The sequence below is a fragment of the Epinephelus lanceolatus genome, chromosome 9 (genome assembly GCF_041903045.1).
Source record: "Epinephelus lanceolatus isolate andai-2023 chromosome 9, ASM4190304v1, whole genome shotgun sequence".
In the NCBI taxonomy this organism is placed as follows: domain Eukaryota; kingdom Metazoa; phylum Chordata; class Actinopteri; order Perciformes; family Serranidae; genus Epinephelus; species Epinephelus lanceolatus.
This window is the reverse complement of record NC_135742.1, coordinates 1075093-1098699: the sequence shown is the minus strand read 5'-3', so window position 1 is coordinate 1098699 and position 23607 is coordinate 1075093. Positions and strand designations below refer to the sequence as shown.

At 44.2% G+C, this 23607-nt stretch overlaps 1 protein-coding gene across 2 annotated transcripts in view; it reads right to left on the bottom strand.

Annotated features, from left to right (window-relative positions):
- Positions 1 to 23607, bottom strand: part of grin1b (glutamate receptor, ionotropic, N-methyl D-aspartate 1b) — a 90242-nt gene that overhangs the window by 13258 nt on the left and 53377 nt on the right. For both annotated transcript variants that reach the window (XM_078171135.1, XM_078171136.1), the window contains 7 exons: positions 21334 to 21452; positions 19847 to 19959; positions 19614 to 19762; positions 17755 to 17912; positions 17509 to 17670; positions 16449 to 16558; positions 16185 to 16330 (listed from right to left, as the gene is read on the bottom strand). In XM_078171135.1, coding sequence (XP_078027261.1) covers positions 16185 to 16330; positions 16449 to 16558; positions 17509 to 17670; positions 17755 to 17912; positions 19614 to 19762; positions 19847 to 19959; positions 21334 to 21452 — 957 coding nt within the window. The remainder of the gene's footprint in view (positions 1 to 16184; positions 16331 to 16448; positions 16559 to 17508; positions 17671 to 17754; positions 17913 to 19613; positions 19763 to 19846; positions 19960 to 21333; positions 21453 to 23607) is intronic.

Sequence of the window (23607 nt, the reverse complement as noted above, 5' to 3'; positions counted from 1 at the left end):
TTGTGAAGCACTTTGAAAGAGAGATAAGGTTTAAATAAAGTTTATTGTTATTATCAGCTGACTGATTGTTGGAGCAGAGGTGATTCTTTATGTCTCAGTAAACTGGATGTTTTTGGGTTGTCGGTCACTCTGGACTCTTTTCACTGTTGCCATGAATAATTGAGTGGAGGTCAGCTGACAGCTGATTGGTTCCTGTGCTGGGCTGAACAGGAAGTGTGCGTTCAGTCTAAAGGTCGGTCGTGCTTGCAGAGGAGGACAGAGGCAGTGTGTGTGTAGTACAGCATGTAGTCTGGACACCATTCAAATCCACTGAGAGAGAAAAACACTCATATAGAAAATAAAGAGAGATGAGCACAAAGAGAAATGAGTTAGACCCGCCCCCCCCCCCCCCCCCCCCCCAACCCTGAGTGGTCACACAGCAGACTGTGTGCTGCTGCTGAACACTCTGACTGAGCTGCAACACAAATCTGTCTCCATGTTGACTACCAGCTGCCTGAGAAAAGACTCTTTGGACTCCCTGCTCCATTCAGACTCCCTTCACATTAAACCAACAGAGTGTCTGCAGGCAGAGGGGATGCAAAACAGTCGACAGCTGTGGAGTTCAAACACAAACACACAAGCTTGGTCACATTTCAGATCTCAGAGCTGCACTCTTACAAAAGACGTCATCACAGTCAAAGTGTCTCTGATTGAGGCCCAACAGCTTTTCTAAGAGTGCACGAGAAACTCTGAGTTTGAAGAAACTAAAATCACAAACAAGCACAAGTTCTTCAAAGTGAAGCTGAAAAGAAGAAAGTGAAGCCAGAAGCATCGACAGTGACGAGCTCGACTCCGGCAGAGACTCCACTGCTGAAACAAGAGTCGTTTATTAGCCGCCGTTTAGGCCCAGAGGCATCATGGGCTCTGACAGCTTTAATTCACACGGCTCCTAAAACCGTCAGGATGCTGAAAACGAGACGAGTTAGAGGAGAGGAATGAGTCTCTGCTGGACGACCTGCGAGGACGAGACAAGAATCAAAGACGCTTTGTTTCAGCGACAGTGACGGTGAGATGAAGGGACAGAGAGACGACAGGAGAGGAAGGACGAGAGGAAAAAGACAAGACCGAGACAAACAACAAGACACAAACAGAGACAGGACGAAGGACACAAACAGAGACAGGATGAAGGACACAAACAGAGACAGGACGAAGGACACAAACAGAGACAGGATGAAGGACACAAACAGAGACAGGACGAAGGACACAAACAGAAAGTAGAGACCACACAGTCTGACCCTCTTCACTTCTCCTTTGCAAGAGGACGACTCGCAGTGAAAAATAAAACCCTGACGGCAACAACAGGAACCCTGTCTGTCCATCTGTCTGTCCATCTGTCTGTCTGTCTGTCTCACTGTCTGTCTGTCTGTCTGTCTGTCTCACTGTCTGTCTGTCTGTCTGTCTGTGGGACAGATGAGCTGATGGAGGCGAGAAGATAAAGAGAGCTGACTGACAGACGGGCGGCCTGATGAGTCAGCAAGGAGATGATGGAGCTGGGAAGGAAAGGAAACAAGTGAGGAGAGGAGATGAGGAAACAGGTGAGGAGAGGAGGAGATGACGAGAATAAAGACATGGAAAAATTCATTTTGATGGAAGAAACAAAATGTGATGAAGAGAACTGACATAAAAGGAGACAAACTGAAGAAATGAGGAGAGAGACACAAATATGAAAGTAAACTCAGGAGGATGAGGATGAAGAGGAGGATGAGGGGGAGGAGGAGGGGGAGGACAGGAGGAGGAGGAGTTGGAGGTCTTCATCTCCTTACCGTGGCGTCCCCGGAGGCCCTACGGCGTTTGAGGTCGGAGGTCGAAGTGATGGACCTAAAAGAGGGTTTGGACTCGGGCTCTGCTCTACTTTTCCTATCCTAAAATAAATGATACGATAGGTGCACACACACATTAACACACAGCGGCACACACACATCGCTACAGCCACACTCACACCTCTGTGTGCACTGTCATGTCATATCATGTCATATCATGTCATATCATGTGGTATCATGTGGTATCATGTGGTATAATAAAGTATATTACTGTGACTGTGCAGCGTAGCTAATAACTGAAGTTTCTAATGTAATAGTGTGTTAAGGGACTGTTCCTTATTTATGGGGGGGGGGGGGGGTAATTTTGGTTGTATTTTGTATTTATTTTTCCACAGAAGTTTAAAGAAAAAATGAATAATCTACTAAAAACAAAATAATATAAGATTTTGTTTTTAGAATGTTTAAAGAGAACATGTGTCTGAACGTGTGGGCAGGTCAGAAACATGTTCTCTTTAAAAAGTGCCAAACTTTATTTATGGTTTTATCAAAGCTAGGAACTGTTCATTTAAAAAGAAATTTAAAAATGTTTTGATGTTTTTTTTTCTTTAAGGAAACGTGGCTTCAAAACACCAAAATCACCGAAACTGTGTATTAAAATAAAAAAAATTCTCTTTTTTTGAAAAATGTGGAAACATTTTTTTAAAAAATCTGAATTTTCAAAAAAAGAAATCCCACCCCTAAATGATGTCATTTATCACAGCCAGGAACTGTAAATAAAAGAAAAAAAAATTTAAACGAAATTTTTTTTTTTTAAGATTTTTTTTTTTAAATAATAAAAACTTGCCCTCCACTCCACAGGAAGCTTTTTTTTCTTGCCAAAATTACACAATTTATTACAGCCAAAACTACAAATTAAAAAAACAAACAAACAAAAAAAAAAACGCGCCTTCCAAACACGCAGGAATTTTTTTAAATATTTGCCAAAATTGCAAAATTAATCACAGCCAGAAATGTTAAATAAATAAAGGTCTTCAAATCACCAAATTATAACTGATCAGCACAGCCAAAAACTTTACATTTAAAAAACAAAACAAAACAAAACACCAAAAAAAACAACAGAAAATAAAAATGAAAATCCCCAAAATAACCCCATCTATCAGTCAGACTGTAAAAACACAAATTAACATTGGATTTTCAAATATCCGACGGTCCTTTAACACATCGTGTGCGACAAACGCTTCCGTCAGGTAAAACAAACTGTGACCATGTGAGATCTTAAGATATTTCATAAAATCACTTTGTTCTGCGTCTCTTTTAATATTTGTCCAAAAATAAACTGTTTGTACTTTTCAAACATCAAAGGGTCAGTTTTAAAATCTAATAACTCATTTAGATAAAGAACAGTCCCTGCTGTGGTCAGTGTGTCACTGTAACACTGATGCTACTGACTTCATTATTATATCAATGTTGACTCTGTGTGTGTGTGTGTGTGTGTGTGTGTGTGTGTGTGTGTGTTTCAGATGAGATGATGTTTCAGTAAAACAGCGTCACTCTGTTTTACTGTCGACAGCCACAAACACACAAATACACACAGATCAACAACAACGTGAGGCTCAAACACAGAAACACAACAGGAAGTATGTCACAGGAAGCAGAGGGAGTGAAGGGGGGGGGGGACTGGGGGCAAAGATGGCGGATGAGCGATGACGTGTCATCAGATCATTATAACAACAGTGTTGCTGCTATAATGCCATCTCACCTGGAGTGTGTGTTTGTGTGTGTGTGTGTGTGTGTGTGTGTGTGTAACAGGAAACAGAGGGGGGGATGAGGGGAGGGGGTTGGGGGGGGGGGGGGGGGGGGGGAGCACGCAGATGATGGTGTTTCATCTCAAACATAAAAGACATCATCAGTTTGACCTTTGACCCGTCACAGTGAACAGGGTCACATCAGGGCTGGATATCTGAAATACTTTATTATTATTACTATTATTATTATTATTATTGTTGTTGTTATCATAAAGTATACGGCTGATATTATTCTATATTTTCTTCACTGTCAGCAGATCCCATGTTCAGACCAAAACCAGCCGCCACTGCCCGTCAACAAAAACAAAGACAACTATGGTTAAATGTGATAAGACCAAAGGACTGGACGGAGGCCATCATCAAAAATGCTCACATGTGCAGCGCACACTTCATATCAGGTTAGGGAAAAAGTATTTCCTGTTGTAGGGATGAATAAGGTTATGTGTATTAAGGGTTATCATGTCCACCTCATCAGAAACTGGGGAGGGATTAAGAGGAAGATTGGATTTCTCTGCAACGCTAACTTTTTAGCACATTAGCTAACGTTAGCTTCCATAGCAAAACAAACAAGTGTGGTCCTCCTTTGTAAGATTGGCTTCCTGTGACATCATCCATCCACTGAGTGAGAGCATACGGGTCGGCCAGTCTGGTCCCGTTGGTCAGTGTTTACTTATTCAAGTAACACTGGCGGTCCCGGAGAGTGAGTGACCTGACATGGTGCGTTGGTAAATTCAGTCTGACGCTCTACACTAAAATGAGAGCCCTGTTGGTGGAAGAAACGCAGCGTTATATTTCTACATGAATGAACCAACGGTTAAGTTAATCACACATTCACTCCGCTCGGCGCTCTGCTGCTCCGTTTCCACAGACAGAGTGTCCAGAGTGCGCTCTGCCACTCTGAGAATTGGCGTTAATTGGATATAACTCATTAACGATATGTGCAATTATTATCTTAGTGAATATATCTTCTGTACGTTTGATTATTATGATCATACGCTGACGGACTGCTGGTTTGAGTCGACACACGGGACCTGAAGACAAATACAGAATACTTTATATCAACACACATATTTAACCTGACTGAGTTTGTTCTAAATATCCAGCCCTGATTTGGATTCAGTTTGAAATGGAAAAAAACCAAAATCAATCAAACACATTGATCATGAACTCAGAGATTAAACATATTTTAACATCTGTCAAAGATTAAAGTTCGTCAGAGACACAATAGCGGAAGACTTTGATCATTTAGTGAGAAATAAAAAATACACCATGAACACTGAAATATTATTCACATCTGCAGCTAGTATCAAATACCACCTTAAACTTCCAAGATACCGCCTTAAACTTCCAAGATACCACCTTCACTCTGAAAAATATCACATTACCCCTCCAAGATACCGCCTTAATCCTTGCAACTCCACTTTAATCCTCAAAAATACCACCTTAAACTTTTAAAATACCACTTTATCACTCCAAACCCTCCAAAGTACCACCTTAACTACACAAAATACCACCTTAACCCTGTAGCTTACAGGTATTGATGACATGAACTCAAACTCACAGTTATATTAGAATAAAAAAGAATAACACTAAAGACCAGTGTCAGACTGAAGCTCCAGCTGACTTCAACAGAAATATAAAGGAAGACATGCTAACAAGTCTGATAGCATCGCACTTATCAACACAAGGCGTGAGCTATGCTAACAGTAGATATGATATGCTAACAGTAGCTAACGAGCTAACAGATGATGCACACTTTGTATTCTGGTGGTTCACAGCTGTTAAATTAACCGTTCAATCATAGCTGAGCTCAGTTTATAGCTTCTGTGGTCAAGTAGCTAAAGATAAAGAAATACATTAAACTGTGTGTTGGTACGCTCGATGTAAGCTGCCAATGTTAGCATGTCTAGCTAACTAGCTACAGCAGTAACAGGGCATTACTTCTTTGTTGTATATAATTCCATTCAGTCAAAGTGATCTCCATTAAAGGCGTTGTATGTAAGAATGTGGCCAAAACAGTTACTGCACTCAAATTCAAAATACTGCTGTGAGTCGTGTCCCCCCCCCCCCCCCCTCCCCTACAGATTTGAGGTTGCTGGACAGCAGCACGCTGGAGACTGATTTGTTTGCCCACGGACGGCTGCCGTGGCAGGACCGCGTCGCCACGTCCTTGATCTTCAGTTTTCCAGCGGACCGTTCGAGCAAGTCCGGCTTCTCTGCTGCTAACGCTGCTGCCAGGATACAGCTGAGGAGGAGCCGGCTGCTAATGCTATGTACCGGGACACTGCTAATGCTATGTACCGGGACACTGCTAATGCTACGTACCGGGACACTGCTAATGCTATGTACTGGGACACTGCTAATGCTACGTACTGGGACACTGCTAATGCTACGTACCGGGACACTGCTAATGCTATGTACTGGGACACTGCTAATGCTATGTACCGGGACACTGCTAATGCTATGTACCGGGACACTGCTAATGCTATGTACTGGGACACTGCTAATGCTATGTACCGGGACACTGCTAATGCTATGTACCGGGACACTGCTAATGCTATGTACCGGGACACTGCTAATGCTATGTACTGGGACACTGCTAATGCTATGTACCGGGACACTGCTAATGCTATGTACCGGGACACTGCTAATGCTATGTACCGGGACACTGCTAATGCTATGTACCGGGACACTGCTAATGCTATGTACCGGGACACTGCTAATGCTATGTACCGGGACACTGCTAATGCTATGTACCGGGACACTGCTAATGCTATGTACCAGGACACTGCTAATGCTGCTTGCCGTGCTGCTGTAGCTCAGTCATAACTGTAACTGATGCTGAGACTCTACTGACTGTGTGACTGGTAGACGGCGGTGGGTGGCGCAACAGGCCAAAACACAAATTCAAAACATAAACATGATTTGCAGACTGTAAAAATGTTTTTTAAATGCGAATATTCTGGCTGTACTATTGTTGTCGGTGAGATCAGTATGTTATATGAACATTATTCCTTAGTCTCTGTGACATATTAGGAGGATCTTATGACTATTTGCTTTAGATTTCTTACATATAGCTCCTTTAAAGGTTGGATGAATCATCTGTTAGCAGCTCCATGTTCAGACACTGGATCACTGAGATCCTGAAGGAAACTTAAAAACACGATGACTCTCAGGTGAAGTTCTGTTTTTATTCTGTCTGAGTGGATTTATGGACGTTTGTTTCTGATCAGTCAGACCTTTCTCCACAGCGCTGTGTCAGCACGCTCTGCCTTGTTTTTGTTCCTCTAAACCAATCACAATCGTCCTGGGCGGAGCTAAGCCCAGAATGCATCGACTGCATCCATCCCTGCAGAATACTGTCAGGCAGACACACAGTGACAGGGCTAACTGTTAGCATCAAATGGCTAACGTTACCTAATGGTTGTTAATGGTTGGTGTGAGTTTGTAACGCCTCAGTGTTGGATGTTAGCACTGCTGCTGTGTTAACTCATGCTAACTGGGCAGACTCCGCAGGAGGAGAGCTGCTCCTTCCACAGCAGCAACAGAAAACTTGCTGATCTGGCGGAGAGTCTGAGATCAGAAGTCCGGAGCAAAAAGGATTTCATTGAGGTTTAGTTTGACTGGAGACATTTGGAAAGACGTGGTAAATTATTTCCTCGACCGATGACAGATCGACATCAGACATGAGCGTCCTGTGAGACGGAGTCTGTGCTGCGTTCACAGGTTGTTTTATTCATTGTACAATTTACTGAAAGCAAAAAGCTGCATGTCTTAATTCATGATCCAAATCTTCTTCAAAGCCTGTCACTGTGTGTGTGTGTGTGTGTGTGTGAGTGTGTGTGTGTGTGTGTGTGACAGTTGTGGCTCGGAGGAGTTTGAAAACAGTTACACAATGCAGAGTGTGGAGTGAAGGGAGAACTCCAAATGTATGTCAGACATCAGAGATAATGACATCATCACGAAGCTGACATCACACTGAGTGATGTCAACATGTGTTTGATATGTGTGTGTGTGTGTGTGTGTGTGTGTGTGTGGGTGTGAGTGTGTGTGTGTGTGTGTGTGTGTGTGTGAGAGTGTGACAGTTGTTGCTCGGAGGAGTTTGAAAACAGTTACACAATGCAGAGTGTGGAGTGAAGGGAGAACTCCAAATGTATGTCAGACATCAGAGATAATGACATCATCACGAAGCTGACATCACACTGAGTGATGTCAACATGTGTTTGATATGTGTGTGTGTGTGTGTGTGTGTGTGTGTTCATATTTCAATGAGTGATGAAGATCCTGCAGCATCTCTGCCTCCTCTTCATCTCTCTGTCCTGTCTGACCGCAGCTTTGACCACCAGAACACAATCTGCTCATCATCCACAGATTCACACTCGCTGGGTGACTGAACATTATTCTGTATCGTTCTGACAGGTCGTGGATCATAATCCATAAACAACGCTGCTCCTCCTCTGTCCCTGCTCCTGGAGGACCGAGGCCTCCTCCTGTATCTGTGGCTCCTGTCAGAGCTGCTCTGCTGACGTCTCGCCTCACGACGCAGCTGTTTGAAGTGCTAATCACCCTGCGCTAGCTGCTAGCCTTTAGCTGCTAACGTTTGAAGTGCTAATCCAGCAGAGACATGATTATTACTGTGTTTCTGTCAGACAGGATGCAGCTGCTGACGAGGCTGCGCAACATCTGGATATACACAGCAGCTTCCTGTGGAGGACAGAGGCTGCCAGCATCAATTAAATGACTCAATAATTAAATTAATATTCCATTTAATGTGCCAAAAATAATCTTAAAAATAAATGTAGACACACTTTGAATGACAGCCTCCTCATTTACATAATGAAACAGGAAAGAAAATAAAAAACTGAATAAATTATGGGGGAAATGCAAAGAAAAAATACATATATAAAAAAAATACATAAACAAAAATGAATACATTCAAAAATATATTTAAATTAAATAAAAAATAACTAAAAATAAAAAATGGTGAAATTACATATAAAAAATATACAAAACTAATGACATAAAGAAGCAAATTAAACACATTTTATGACTTGATTAATGTCTACATTCATTTTGAATATTTTTGGTTCATTTAATCGAATATTTATTAATTTATTCATGGACTCATTTAAACCTCCAGTGTTTCAGATTATAATCTAATCTAATGGTTGTGTTCTGGGTTACGTTTATATCTACACAGGGAGCAGGTCCTCGTCTATAGAGATCACCATGTTGCACCGCCATGTTTCTACAGTAGCCCAGAACGGACATTCAAATAAACACAAGAAGTTTGTGCTCTAAAAAAAAAAAAAAGGATCAGCACTCAGTGAATAACCTCCTAAGCCCTATGATAAGCTATTATGGCAAGGCTTAACTATACAGACCAGTGAGCAGTGATAACTAACATGTCTTTGGGGTCATCGGGTGGGAACCTCCTTTCACCAGTGTTTCGTCTAGTTGGTCCACGACACCTCCAGGAGGCTAGACAGTGATCTCTGGCGTCCCAGAGACACTCCCCTAATGCCAGGTCTCACTGCTCCCCACACCAACCCAATAACCTCCTTTACCTTACTTATACTACCACAGAGTAGTAGTAGTAGTATACCACAGACAAACCAAACACTGACTCTAGATAGAGACATTCATGTGTTCACGTCAGCTCCTCTGTGACGCAGCGTCAGATAATTTCTGATTATTTTAATGTGAAACATCTTCATTAAGGGTTTTTACTGGGTTAAGATTCCCCTTAAAGAGTTAAGGCTTTCTTAAAATAAAAGACACAACACCCTTAAGTCTTTTCCCTCAGGTTTTTGTAAACTGTTCACATAAGTATTTAAGGTTTTTGCCTTATTTTGGGTTTATACTTAAGAAATCCCTTAAACTTAGTTAAACTGTTGCACAAAACACCTTAGGTATCACAAGCACACATGGACACTAAAATCTGTCTCACTGCAGTAAATGCCTTATTGTTTTTCCATAACTAAGGTAGCATTTCAGGAGATTCCCTTCAACACCTTTAAGTAAGTCCCTTAGATAAGGGGAAGTTAAGCCTCCCCTAAGTGTCATACTTACGGAGAGAAGCTAAGGTGTTTGATGTGTGTGTTTCTGAGAGGAAGAGACCTCTGAGGATAATCCAGCTCCTGGACACTGAATGAACTCTAACCAGGAGAAGTTTCATCATAAATCCTCTTAAATCTTGTTTTGATTCTGCAGCTCCTCCTCCAAAGGGTTATGTTCTATATGTATGAAGCTGTTCAGTTCTTCAGACTTTAGTATCACATCTGTGTGTAAATGAGTGAACCTGCCGTCATTAAACAAACGTTTAAGATTTTCTTCTCTTAGATGTTTTATAACATCCTCTCTTTGGGTCAGTGAAAAAGTTCTGTGTCTCTACATCACTTAAGGACTTTTCCCTCACAGTTAAGGGACACTGACCGACCCCCCTGCTCTGCTCTGCTCTGGTCAGTGCTGCATTATGACCTCAGCATTTGGACGTCCTCCGTCTCTCTGGGACTTTAACAGCTGATTTAAAGTCAGTCTGTGTTTTTATTGGTCCATCTGCAGTGTGATGTCATCAGCTCTGCAGCACTCTGCCGTCACCTCATTAATATTCAACAGGAAGCTGCTATAACTCACTTTAACCAAAGAGCTCTGTCATCAGTCCGTCTGTCCTCTCACCTTCTTCTTCCTCCTCCTCAGCGTCACGTAGCTGTACGTGTGCGAGTGTCTCTGAGCGCTCACTCTGGTCACTTTATTAAAGTTTCTGTCACGTTATATTTCAGTCAGTCTCACTGGGCTGGTTCAGGAAGCTGCCGCTGAATAATGAAGTGAAAATATTGTTTCTTTATTTTATAATGAATTATTATTGATGTCTTTATTATGACGACAGCAGCAGCAGCTCGACTCCGAACTCTCTGTGTGAGTTTAGTTTGTGTATATTTCCTGTGCTGAGCTGTGACGCTCTGTGTTCGTCTGCAGAGAACAATAAAGTTTGATTTAATCTTTATGAGCTCTGCAGCTTCTTTAACGACGCACTTATTTCTCAAGGAGACACGAGGTCGTCTGCCGCCGGCCATTAAAGTTATCGTCTGTGTTTCTGTGCAGATTAGGAGACGATGAGACGATGTCCACAGGAGACAGTTAGTGTCTCAGTCGTGACATCATGCAGGTGAAGCTGAACGTATTAAAGGGACAGTTCACCAGTTCTGATGCTGGACTGACGGAGCACGCTGAGTATCTGTGGTTCTTCCTGCATCCAGCGCCGTCATTACGGGCCGTACACACGCTGCGTCTTTAACCACCTGGGAAACATGAGGTCAGTGCAGGGCGCTACCTTTGTGCCTCTTCTGTTCCAGATCTCAAGAGCTTGGCGGCAGCTTGTGTCTGAGGTTGCTAAGAAACCCTAACAAGCAAGGTATAGCCTGTTTACCTGAAACCCTGAGGTCAGAGCTGATCTACTTCCTGTGTGTGTGTGTGGGACAGACATGATGCTCTGACAGCTCTGCACTAACATGATTAACTCCTCCTCCATATTCATCACACACTGATATTTACAGGACAGATATCTGAGGGCTGTGATTGGTTGGTCCTTGTCACATGACATGCAGTGTGTGCCGTGTTTCAAAAGTTGAGCTCGCCTGCTGCGCGTCTTCATTGAAAACAATGAATTTGAGGGCGCAAAAGACGCAGCATGTGTACGGCCCCTTAGATGTGTCAGAGACGTGACAGAGACATGACAGAGACGTGTCAGAGAGATGACAGAGATGTGACAGAGAAGTGACAGAGACGTGTCAGAGACGTGTCAGGGACGTGACAGAGACGTGACAGAGACGTGTCAGAGACGTGACAGAGACGTGTCAGAGACGTGTCAGGGACGTGACAGAGACGTGTCAGAGACGTGACAGAGACGTGTCAGAGACGTGTCAGAAACGTGACAGAGACGTGTCAGAGACGTGTCAGAGACGTGACAGAGACGTGTCAGAGACGTGTCAGAAACGTGACAGAGACGTGTCAGAGACGTGACAGGGACGTGTCAGGGACGTGTCAGGGACGTGACAGAGACATGACAGAGACGTGTCAGAAACGTGACAGAGACGTGTCAGAGACGTGACAGAGACGTGTCAGGGACGTGACAGAGACATGACAGAGACGTGTCAGAGACGTGACAGAGACGTGTCAGGGACGTGACAGAGACGTGTCAGGGACGTGACAGAAACATGACAGAGACGTGTCAGAAACGTGACAGAGAAGTGACAGAGACGTGTCAGAGACGTGTCAGGGACGTGACAGAGACATGACAGAGACGTGTCAGGGACGTGACAGAGACGTGTCAGAGACGTGACAGAGACATGACAGAGACGTGTCAGAGACATGACAGAGATGTGTCAGAGACATGACAGAGATGTGACAGAGAAGTGACAGAGACGTGTCAGAGACGTGACAGAGACATGACAGAGATGTGACAGAGAAGTGACAGAGACGTGTCAGGGACGTGTCAGAGACATGACAGAGATGTGACAGAGAAGTGACAGAGACGTGTCAGAGACGTGACAGAGACGTGTCAGGGACGTGTCAGAGACATGTCAGAGACGTGTCAGAGACGTGTCAGAGACATGTCAGAGATGTGACAGAGAAGTGACAGAGACGTGTCAGGGACGTGTCAGAGACATGACAGAGACATGACAGAGATGTGACAGAGAAGTGACAGAGACATGTCAGAGACGTGTCAGAGACGTGACAGAGACATGACAGAGATGTGACAGAGAAGTGACAGAGACGTGTCAGGGACGTGTCAGAGACATGTCAGAGATGTGACAGAGAAGTGACAGAGACGTGTCAGGGACGTGTCAGAGACGTGTCAGAGACATGTCAGAGATGTGACAGAGAAGTGACAGAGACATGTCAGAGACGTGTCAGAGACGTGACAGAGACATGACAGAGATGTGACAGAGAAGTGACAGAGACGTGTCAGGGACGTGTCAGAGACATGACAGAGATGTGACAGAGAAGTGACAGAGACGTGTCAGAGACGTGACAGAGACGTGTCAGGGACGTGTCAGAGACATGTCAGAGACGTGTCAGGGACGTGTCAGAGACATGTCAGAGACGTGTCAGAGACGTATCAGAGACGTGTCAGAGTCGTGACAGAGACGTGTCAGAGACGTGACAGAGAAGTGACAGAGACGTGTCAGGGACGTGTCAGAGACATGACAGAGACATGACAGAGACGTGTCAGAGACGTGACAGAGACGTATCAGAGACGTGTCAGGGATGTGTCAGAGACGTGACAGAGACGTGTCAGAGACGTATCAGAGACGTGTCAGAGACGTATCAGAGACGTGTCAGAGACGTGACAGAGACATGACAGAGATGTGACAGAGACGTGCCAGGGACATCGGATGCAGGAGGAGCTATAGGCTGATTTCACCTCCAGGTCACCGGGGGGGCGCTCTGGATGCTGCTTGTTCTCTTCACTTAAAATTAAAACTAGCTTCGTTACCAGCAGTAAAAATGGCTTCCCAAAATATGAGTGCCTTACGTTACAGACGAGGACATGTTACGTTACAGAGTCTGAGGGGACGAGGGGCGGAGTCAGAGGTAACGACCACGTCTCTACTGTCCTGCTCTGTGTGTCACTGAGTCGCGTACCACAGCGTGTACAGCGTCCTCTGGGTGTTGCCACTGATCTCAGAGCAGCCACCGACAGGAACACATTAAAGTTTGATCTGAAACATAGAAACGACTCTTCAGTCACCTGACCTGAGATCAGTGTGACTCACAGCTTCACATCAATATTCATGAGACACATATGTTGTGTTTATTTATCCTCATGTTACATGTCGGACAGTTTCTGATTCACTGACGAGCTGAGAGTCTCTGCACGCCTGATTTATTCATGTGACTGACTCACTTATTATTCTCTCTCACACACACACACACACACACACTAAAATTTAACTTTTATCCACTTTCATGTCTCAACATGTTATTGTTTTTGGATTGTTTGTATTTCCACGTAGCGTTATTTTTCCTGAATATTTGTGCAGACTGGTTCAGATTTTACATTTTGAGACGCTGTTTTAATTTGATTATATTTCTGTATAAATTCAGCCTTAAATCATCGGTGGCTGTTTTTAGTCCTCAGAGACTCGTCTCTCTGTGTTGGTGTCAGATTTCTGGCAGACGGACGTATGATTTGATGAGCTGATATAAAAAGGCTCCGTCAGTAAACATGTGTTTTTGTCTCTGATGCGTTCATGTTCTTTTAGAAACGTCTCATTTCAGCTGCGTTTATTTAAGACAGACACAAACAACCTTTTATTTTATGACTTTGTGATGTTTCTCTGCTGCTGAGTCCAAACCTGCAGTCAGGGACGTTCATGTGTCCACACTTAAAGAGTTTGACAGCTGAAATAATGAACACATGAATATTTAAGAGAGCCCCTCGTCAGTAACTCCAGCGTTTGTCCTCGGAGCAGGAAGTCGTCCAGAAGCCTCTCGCAGCTCTTCATTTCTAGCATGTGTTGTCGTGACGACAGTGAGTCAGCTGATGGAGCGAACAGGAGGCTTGTGGACAGGAAGAGGAACCCCTGTGGACACTGAGCGTCCTGTAACTCGACAAGCGGTCTGGAAAAACGCCTCGTGTTGGTTTTGCCATCATGCTTCAGTGCTCGGCTCGCTGTGACGGCTCTGAACCGCGGTCTGGATAAAAACACGGCCGCTGCGTCTGAAGAGACGCTACAAACAACATCATGAATATTTCTGTGAGCAGAGACTCTGAGCCTGGTCTCATGAGACGGGACACACTGCGGTCTGGCAGATGTCAGACCTCTGACATCATTCAGCTTTTATTTCTTTTTATTGTAGGAAAATGATTTTGTGTCCAAAAAGGAAACAGAGCTCAGATTTGTTCTGATTTATCTGAACTCCCACAGAGAGATTTAAAGTATTGTTGATGATTTTATTATCCCTGATTGAAACATTTGAAGCTTTATTTCTGTTGGTTTTATAACAGCGTCTGAGTGTTTAATAAATGAATTTATCTCAGTTAAACCTGTTATTATTCTTCCACCTTAAAAGTGACAAGTTCTTCATCTTGTTTACATTCAGACTTGTTGTTTTCTGAGACATTTCTCTGTGATTTATGGATCAGAGGAGATGATTTATTATTATTAAGACAGGACGAGGACAGACGCTGCCAAAATCAGAATTAAATAAACTAGAATCAGCGCCCTGCGGCTGTTTGCCTCCGCAGATTAGTCAAGTTGCACTTACAATTTATATTCATGTCTGTGAAAACATGGATGCTTCTCAAACATCTCACCCCTGGCAGCATGGCCAAAAACAGGTTTTGTGCGGTTACACTGACCTTGACATTTGACCCTTGACCGCTAAATTCAAATCGTTTAATTCTTGAGTCCAAGTGGATGCTTGTGTCTAATTTGAGGAAAGTCCCTCAAGGCCCTATTGAGATTTTGTGTTCAAGAGAATGAGACTGACACAATGTCACAGTGACCTTGACTTTTGACCACCAAAATCCAATAAGTTTCTTGTTGAGTCCAGGTGGACGTTGGTGCCAAATTTGAAGAAACTCCCTCATGAGAATTTTGAGATAGTGTGTTCTCGAGAATGAGACTCACGCAATGTCACAGTGACCTTTGACCACCAAAATCCGATATGTTTAATGCGAGGGGACGTCTGTGCTAAATTTGAATGAATTCCCTCAAGGCAATCTTCATTCAAATTGGATGGCTGCAAGGTCACAGTGACATGTGACCACCAAATTCTAATCAATTCATCATTACCTGAAAACCTGAAAACATAATGGCTTCAGCCGTCAGTCGCCAACTGGCAAGACGTAAAGAATCAGATCCAGATATGTAAAGTCTTCTTCAGAGACACCTCCAGATCTATCGTCACAACATCAATCAAAACAAAAGCAAAAACACCAAACAGCTGCCAACCGTCCAGAGCATCAGAGCAACGATTCTCATTTCCCTAAACTCCGCCCACACTACAGAGGCAAAACGTCAGCAGACTCCAGATCAACAGATCAGCGTGTTGGACCGTTCCTTCATCTGGTTTTAGTTTATCGTCTCCGTTTGTCAACAACAAAAATGTGGCTACAAAGACTAAAGTCAGTCCTCTCCCTTCACTGATCCAACTAAACTCAAACAACATGACCTTCAACTCTCAGTTCCCCTCACCTCAACCTTAAACCTTTGACCTTCAGCCTTCATCCTTATCCACTCCATGGTGAATATGAGCAGTTACAACAGGTTCATGGTGATAAACTCCCTGAAATATAAACTAATGACATTAAACAGGTTGTTATTACAGTCACAAACAGAAAGACCTTCATCCAGCGATAAACACAATCTAGAAAATCATTGATTCAAACATTTTGTTCCTGCGAAGCAAAATAAAATAAAGTTCAATAAAATCATGTGAAGAGCAGCAGTGCAGAGAGAGTAGAGCTGAACAAGTTAAATCAGTGAACGCAGCAGAGACAGGAGAGGAGTGCAGTACAGCAGAGAACAGTTGCAGTACAGTTAGAGAACAGTGGAACAGGGTGTGGTACCTGCAGGTTCTTCCTCCAGACGTTCACAGCAGCGAAGGCCAGCTGCATCTGTTTCCTCCGAGCGTCTTTGTGCCGTTTGTAAGCGATCTCGATAAAGATGAGGAAGATCCCGGCGACGATGCCCCCGGCAACCAGCATGAACACACCTGAAGAAGACAATCTGCATTTTACACGTTCATATAAAGCAACAAGCTACAGCTTTGATCAACTTAGACAAAGCTCTACATCAGGACGTTCCCACCTGTGTGAAGGCGTGTTTCCTACCTGCCATGTTCTCGAAGGTTAGGGTAGCGGGGGCGTTGCTCCTGGAGTCACACTCCTGGTATCGAACCCATGTCTTGTCTAGATCCTCCATGAAGCCATTCTCATGAGAGCTGACAAGAGACAATTAAGGTTAAATAAAGTATGACATGAGGGGCAGGAGAGGGGTATCAACTGAGTATCAGTCAAGTATCAGTAGGGTATCACGTAGAGAATCAGAGGGGTAGCCCTAACCCAAAGTATTGGGTATTATAAGGGTGTTGCTAGGATACTAAAAAGATATCAGTGGGGTATCAGAGTAAGACAGTGGGATATCAGTCAGGTCTCAGATGAGGCTGGTATAAGTACGGCACCAACAGAGTATCACAAGGGTATTAGTGGAGTATCGGAATGTGTCAGAGGGACATTAGAGGAGTATCACTAGATATCAGGAGCTTATCAGCAGGGTATCAGAAAGGAAACAGTGGGGTTTATGAAGGGTATCAGATCAGGGTATCAGTAAAATATTAGACATCAGGATATCAGTAGTACATCGAATGGTTTGAGTATTATAAGGAGATTCATAGGGAAAGAAGCAATGTGTCAGTAGGGTATTAAAAGGGTATCAGTATGGTGCCATTGATGTATCAGTGGGGTATAGAGAGTTACCACAAGCGTATTAGTGGGGTATAACGGTTGGGCATCATCAGGTTATCAACATATCAATAGGTTGTCAGTGGGGTGTTAGTCAGATCTCAGATGAGGAGGGTATAAGTCGTGTGTCAGAAGGCTATCAGGGTGATATAAGCTGGGTACCAGCAGGGTATCAGAAAGAAAACAGTGGGCTATCTGAAGGGTATCAGTAAAATATTAGATAGACATGAGGATATCAGTAGGGTATCAAAGGGGCGTCACTAAGGTATCAAAGGGGTATCAGAATGATAACAGTGGGGTATCTGAAGGGTACCAAAGAGGGGTCACTAGGGTATCCATAGGGAATTAAAAGGGTATAAGAGGGGTATTTGTGGGGTATCAGCAGAGTTTCAGTCAGGTCTCTGTAGGTCAACATTGGGGTATTTCATACCTGAGAATGGCCAAAGAAACATTCTGCTTCCACGGACTGTCTTTCCTCATTCCAATCCCGAATCCGGAGCGAAAGAACAGCTCTCCTGTCGTCACTAGATCGCACTTCTGTGACGCCTCGAACTCCAACACAGCGCTGTCCCAGATAAAGGCATGAAGTTTACTGCAGGAGGAGAACATCAGGAATTAGTCAGGACCACACCGGTCTACGGTGCAGGACAACTTACTGACTGAATAAAGGGCCTACTTGTCTCTGACGGCCTGAATGGCCTCAGCAGCGCTCTCATAGTTGTGTTTCTCCATGTGCCGGTACATGGTGCTCAGCTCCACCTGCCGTCTGAAGTAGATATCCACCGAACTCTGCTTCACTGTGGCGTAGATGAACTTATCTGATGGGTTACGCAGCTACAAACAACAGCACAAGACACAGAGTCAGAGGAGCAGGTCAGCTGATATCAAATATTCACTGTCAGAGTTATAAGCTCCTTTTAAACTGTCGGGTCAAGGCAAGAGTTTCACACCGTTACTCTCACCTCATGTTTGTACGTATAAAATGTATGATTGGCTGCAGTGGTGGTGGTAACAGCGCCAAATGTTCTGTGTGCAACTAACCGGCAGGAGATTTAAAAAGTAGTTGTTAGCAGTTAGCAGCTAACTCAAAGAAGAAGAACAGCAGCTGTTAGCAGTTAGCAGCTAACTAAAAGAGGAAGAACAGCAGCTGTTAGCAGTTAGCAGCTAACTCAAAGAAGAAGAACAGCAGCTGTTAGCATTTAGCAGCTAACTTAAACAATGAGGTCCAGGAGCTCTTTACCCTCCGAGCAGAGGACGAGATCAGCCGCCATATAACAGGGACACTAAATGATTGTTATTGACATGTGATGTCACTGTTATTGTTTATAAAGAGCTGCTGACACGTATGTTATATGTCACAAGTTGCTGTGTTTAACGTCATGTCTGTCATGCATCTTTTGCGTCCATGATGTCATCATGCCGTCTGTAGCCACATGACGCCGCTGTTGTTTCGGTTCTGTGTAAAAATACAGAGTAGGGACGTCGTAGCGGCTCTTTGGCACCATCTCTGTGTAAAAAGGTCTTAACTCTTCTTTGGGACACTGTAGGTGTTTTACTGGGTGATTGCTGCCGGTGCATTCTGGGTAAGTAAAATGGAACAAATACATCCTGACACCTCTTCTGTGTGGACGTGATGTGAATGGACGAACATACTGTTCAGGTGAAGATGTCCCACTCTGCTTCCTGCGTCAGTGAGAAGTCTTGGTGACATGCTGCTTGTTTGATAAACCGCTCGCCCTGGCTCTGTTTGTAAAGCTTTGTTCACCTCCGACCTGTTTTCAGAGCAGCTGCGAGGTCTTCCTCAGGTTCGATCGGGGCTTGATACGCTCCCTGGATGTTGCTGTTGCTCATAGTATATCTGGGAAATATTTTTGGAATTCACCTGCTTGCTGTCCTTAGGAAGAACGTCCTTACCCACATCAGAATTTTCCAAGCTGAATATTTTACCCTCTGGGGTTCCACTTGACATCTGCATCTTGTTTCATCACATGACTGTGTTCCTTCTTGTTTTTACACTATAAAACATTATTACTGATGTTTTCTCTTCAATATAACTCACCTGCAGTCATGAGAAATATATATTTCAATTGCCTTTTTTTGATTTCAGCTACATGTCAGGTGTTTTACCAACAAGACTGTACAAGATGTTTGGTGCCGTTAATCATCTGTTGAGTGGAAACGCACGCAAAATAATGGAATTTTAAACATGATTAAAATACGATTAATTATGATTAACTGCTGAAATTCAGCAATCAAAAAAGTGAATCGTTTGACAGCCCTAATCTATTTGTTTTTCAATCTTACTGTGTTTTAGCATTTCTCTGTTGAGAACTTTGGTAAAAACTTTGTTGATTTTTAAAGTGCGGCATGAACACGTCCTACTGGACTAATGTGGGAACATCAGGGACACAAAGACGGAGCAGAAGATGAGACTCTTCTCAAAGTTAGAACCTTAAAATAAAACAGCTTTGGGGTCATCAGTAACAAGTCAGGAAACAGTAAGAGTTATGGAGGACGTGATGGGCGGAGTCTCACCCTGGGGTCATTGATGCCAGTGATGCGCTCCTCAGGCCGGTCCAACACAAGGAAGGCTGCCAGGTTGGCAGTATACGACGCTACGATGATCATAGCGAAACCTGCCCACACCATACCCAGAATCCTCGCTGAGAAACTCCTGGGAGCTCCTGCACACACAGACAGACAGGTGACACTGAGGTGTAGCGGGGAGCACTGAGGGACAGGAAGTGACAGCTGAGGGGACGACTGACCTTCTCCTATCCCAGAGTTTAACAGTACTCCCCATGAGAACCACATGGCAGAGGACAGGGTGAGGGCGTCTTCTTCTTCTTCTTCACTGTTCACTTTAAACCTTCCAAACGGGCTGCAGAGGAGCACAGTCAGGGCCGGGTTATCAGACAGTGGGCCCCCCCCCCCCCCCGCTCACACAGAGGAACAAAACACACGTTATAGCTGTTTAGCCTCGTTTGGTGTCTCTTTGAGGTGACTGAGGTAGATAATAAAACATAAAAAGTTGTTTGGAAAAGTGCGGTGCCCAGAGAGGCAGTCAGAGCTACAGGCTACAATGAGGCTAAAAACAAAGTTCAAATGAGGTGTTTCCAAACAACTTTTTATGTCGGGGCTTCAGGACACTTGGATCACTACGGACGAGCAGTATGGAGATATTTTGTGGTTTCAATGATGTGTTTTTGGACGTTTGAATCTGGGGCGCCGTCAGCCTCCATTAGGTGGAGTTGTGTTGCTACCTCCTCTCCCCTTGGATCTCTGCAAGTGATGTGAGGACTCTAAAACTTCACCTGAGCCTCCCTCGGCATATGGGTGAGTAGATAATGGCTGAATTTTCATTTGTGGGTGCACTATCCCTTTAAAAGGGAACATCTGGGTCAGAGAAATGATTGCGCTAATATGTGTGCGTTGTACAATATGTCTGTAGTTATCATGACGGGCCTGGTTACACACATTAAATGGTCATCTTTAAAAGTTATTCTGTCAGTTAAAGGTTCAGTGTGTCAGATTTCGGGGGATTTGGTGGCGTCCAGTGGTGAACTGCAGATTGCAACCTGCTAAAAACTTCTGCCGGACAGAATTTTTTCCAGAAACTTCTGCCGGACAGAATTTTTTCCAGAAGTTTTTATCAGGAGCTGAATTATCCACAGAACAAACAGCTGATCTGAATCACTGACAACACTGAATGAATCAGTTTCTCGTTACAGATCAGTGGAACTCCACCGCTACACATTGCAGTTGGGCTGCTGACTGCAGCGGCCAATGCATAAACCTGAATGTCTCTATCTAGAGTCAGTGTTTGGTTTGTCTGTTCTGGGCTACTGTAGAAACATGGCGGTGCAACATGGTGACCTCTGTAGACGAGGACCTGCTCCCTGTGGAGATATAAACGTGTCATTCTGAGGGAACCAGAACACAACCATTAGATCAGATTATATTTCTGACAGTATATCCCCCTCAATCCTCCACGCTGGACCTTTAAGATGAGCTGTGTTGTTTTGTGTCATATTGCACATTAGTGTGTCATATCGCATCACACCATGTTTCATATTGTGTCATGTGGCACAGTGTTTTATTGTGTTGAACAGTCTGATCACCTGAGGTGGTCTAACAGGTAACGATGTCACTACATGGACAGACAGACAGACTGTGTGTGTTGTGCTGCACGGTGTTGCAGTGTGATGTCATATGGAACTCTGCTGTATCGTCTGACATGACGTCATGTGATTACCTGAACCGGTCTAATAGGTAAAGCATCACTGCCACCACGTGGACCGACAGACCGACTAACAGCCACAGTGTGCTCTGGAACGGCTGCATGAATGAATCCAGAGTGCTGCGAGGGATTTCCTAAACACACACACACACACACACACACATCAATCATTAGGTTCAGTAATAACAGGGTTCATCAGCTGTGACTGAGCCTTTAAACACAGGATAAACAGCTGCTCTCAGTTTATTGTTCTGACTGTGTGTATGTTCAGTTATTAATAATCTGGACTGTTCAGGTTCTGTTGTATCTGCTCTCTCTCTCCTTCTGTTACTGCTTACTCTGTGTCAGGTCCCCGTCAGCCTCATGAGCACCTTCGCTCAGGATAAATAAAGTCTGATCTCTGTGTTTGTACAGAATAAATCCAGTGACAAAAATCTGTCCAATAAATAAATCTGTGACTTTTCCACAGACGACACGTTGACTTCCTGTTCAGACCTTTGAACGATCTCCTCACAGTTAAATCACTGTGTGTGTCCTGTGTGCTGGTCCTGAGGACAGAGTCAGTTTATCATATAAGCACCGCTGCAGAGCTGACCCTGGATCAGACGAGCCGAGGCTCGATGGAAAGTATCGACCTGCTGCTGTGATCTGGGTCAGTCTGACCTAAAACATCCCAAAATATCCTCCAGAGCAGCGGGACAGAGGCTGACGCTGTAACACTCTTCCTGCTGTGCTGCAATCACGCTGTGTTAAAGGCACAGTTCACCCAAAAATCTAAATGACGCAGTTTCCTCTGATCTGTGGAGCTGGACATCAGTCGGGAGGGTTAGGGTGTTGAGATGATCGGCGTCTTCTCTCCAACATGATGAAACTATTGGAAAACTCAACATCAGTGTCTCTGTCAGACACCTTGACCTGGTTTCTCAGCATCATCCACAGATGATTGTTTCATGTAGGGACTGTTCTCTCTGAGGCTGTTCTCATAAACTGTTCGTACGTTTTCCTACAAAAAGCAACGCACCCAAATTCATATAAAGGTTTTCTAGAAAGCCTGTGACCAACGCACTGACTGAAGGAAACAAGGAAGCAGTCCCAGTGTTGTGAGGAGGCAGGTTGGGGTGGTGATTGAGGTCACAACAACACAGACTGTCCCCAGAGGACAGGTGTCTGGGACTGTGTGGACTCTGAGTCATTTCAAGGATCGTTCTCACCATGTTTCTGTTCCTAAATCTGAACTCTGTAACTCTACGTCTACTTCACACTGAGGACGTAACTGTACGTCAAGGACGTGACGTCATTCACGGGGTGGCAACTCGCAGGACATCAAACAAACTGCCAGGTGAGGATACGTCATTTCTTTTTACTGAACTACACCTGTAACTGTGTGAACGTGCAGACAGGTGAGGACCTGCCCACAGACTCAGAGACTGGACACATGTTCAGCTTTGGTTGGAATGGAAATCAGTTTGAGAGCATTTCAAATGTCGAAGAATTTCTTGCTCTGTAAATGGACCTGCACTTGTACGGCGCCTTTCTAGTCCTCTGATCACTCAAAGCCCTTTAGTCACATTCACACATTCACACACACATGTTCACACACACATGGTCCGAGGCTACCATACACACTCACACACCGATGGAAGCATCAGGAGCAGTTTGGGGTTCAGTATCTTGCTCAAGACTGGAGGAGCTGGGGATCGAACCGCTGATCTTCTGATTGGTGGACGACCTGCTCTGCCTCTGAGCCAGGCGCCATCATGACATCATGCAGACACTGGGTTTTGCTCTCCATAACTTACAACTAAACATCAGTATTCTACGTCAGGATGACGTTGGCGAGACGTTTGGAAGACGCTGGTTTTTGGTGACTTTACCAACACGACACATGAGGGAGCGCTGATGCACTTCATATAAGAGCGGCTGTGATTCAGTCGTCAGCACGAGGCCGCACGTGTTCACAGCCTGTGTGATGATGCTTCTTTACAACACTTACACATTTATCAACAGTAAAAAGTGTCAACAGGTTCTGATTTGTTTGTTTATTTAATTATTTATTTGGCTCCGCCCACCCAGATGTGGACCGGCAACTGGACCAGGAATGGACTGTTGCTAAGCAACACAAAAACATTGCTCGTGTTAGTCGACACGTCACCACAGAGCAGCTGCTGTGTGTCATGGAGGGACATCTGTGTGTCTGTTTATTCATCCACCAGCTGACAGTCGCTTTGGTGGAATAACGCGTGGCGCTGATGAGGTCATCAGCACATTGTGTCATCTTCTGATGTCATG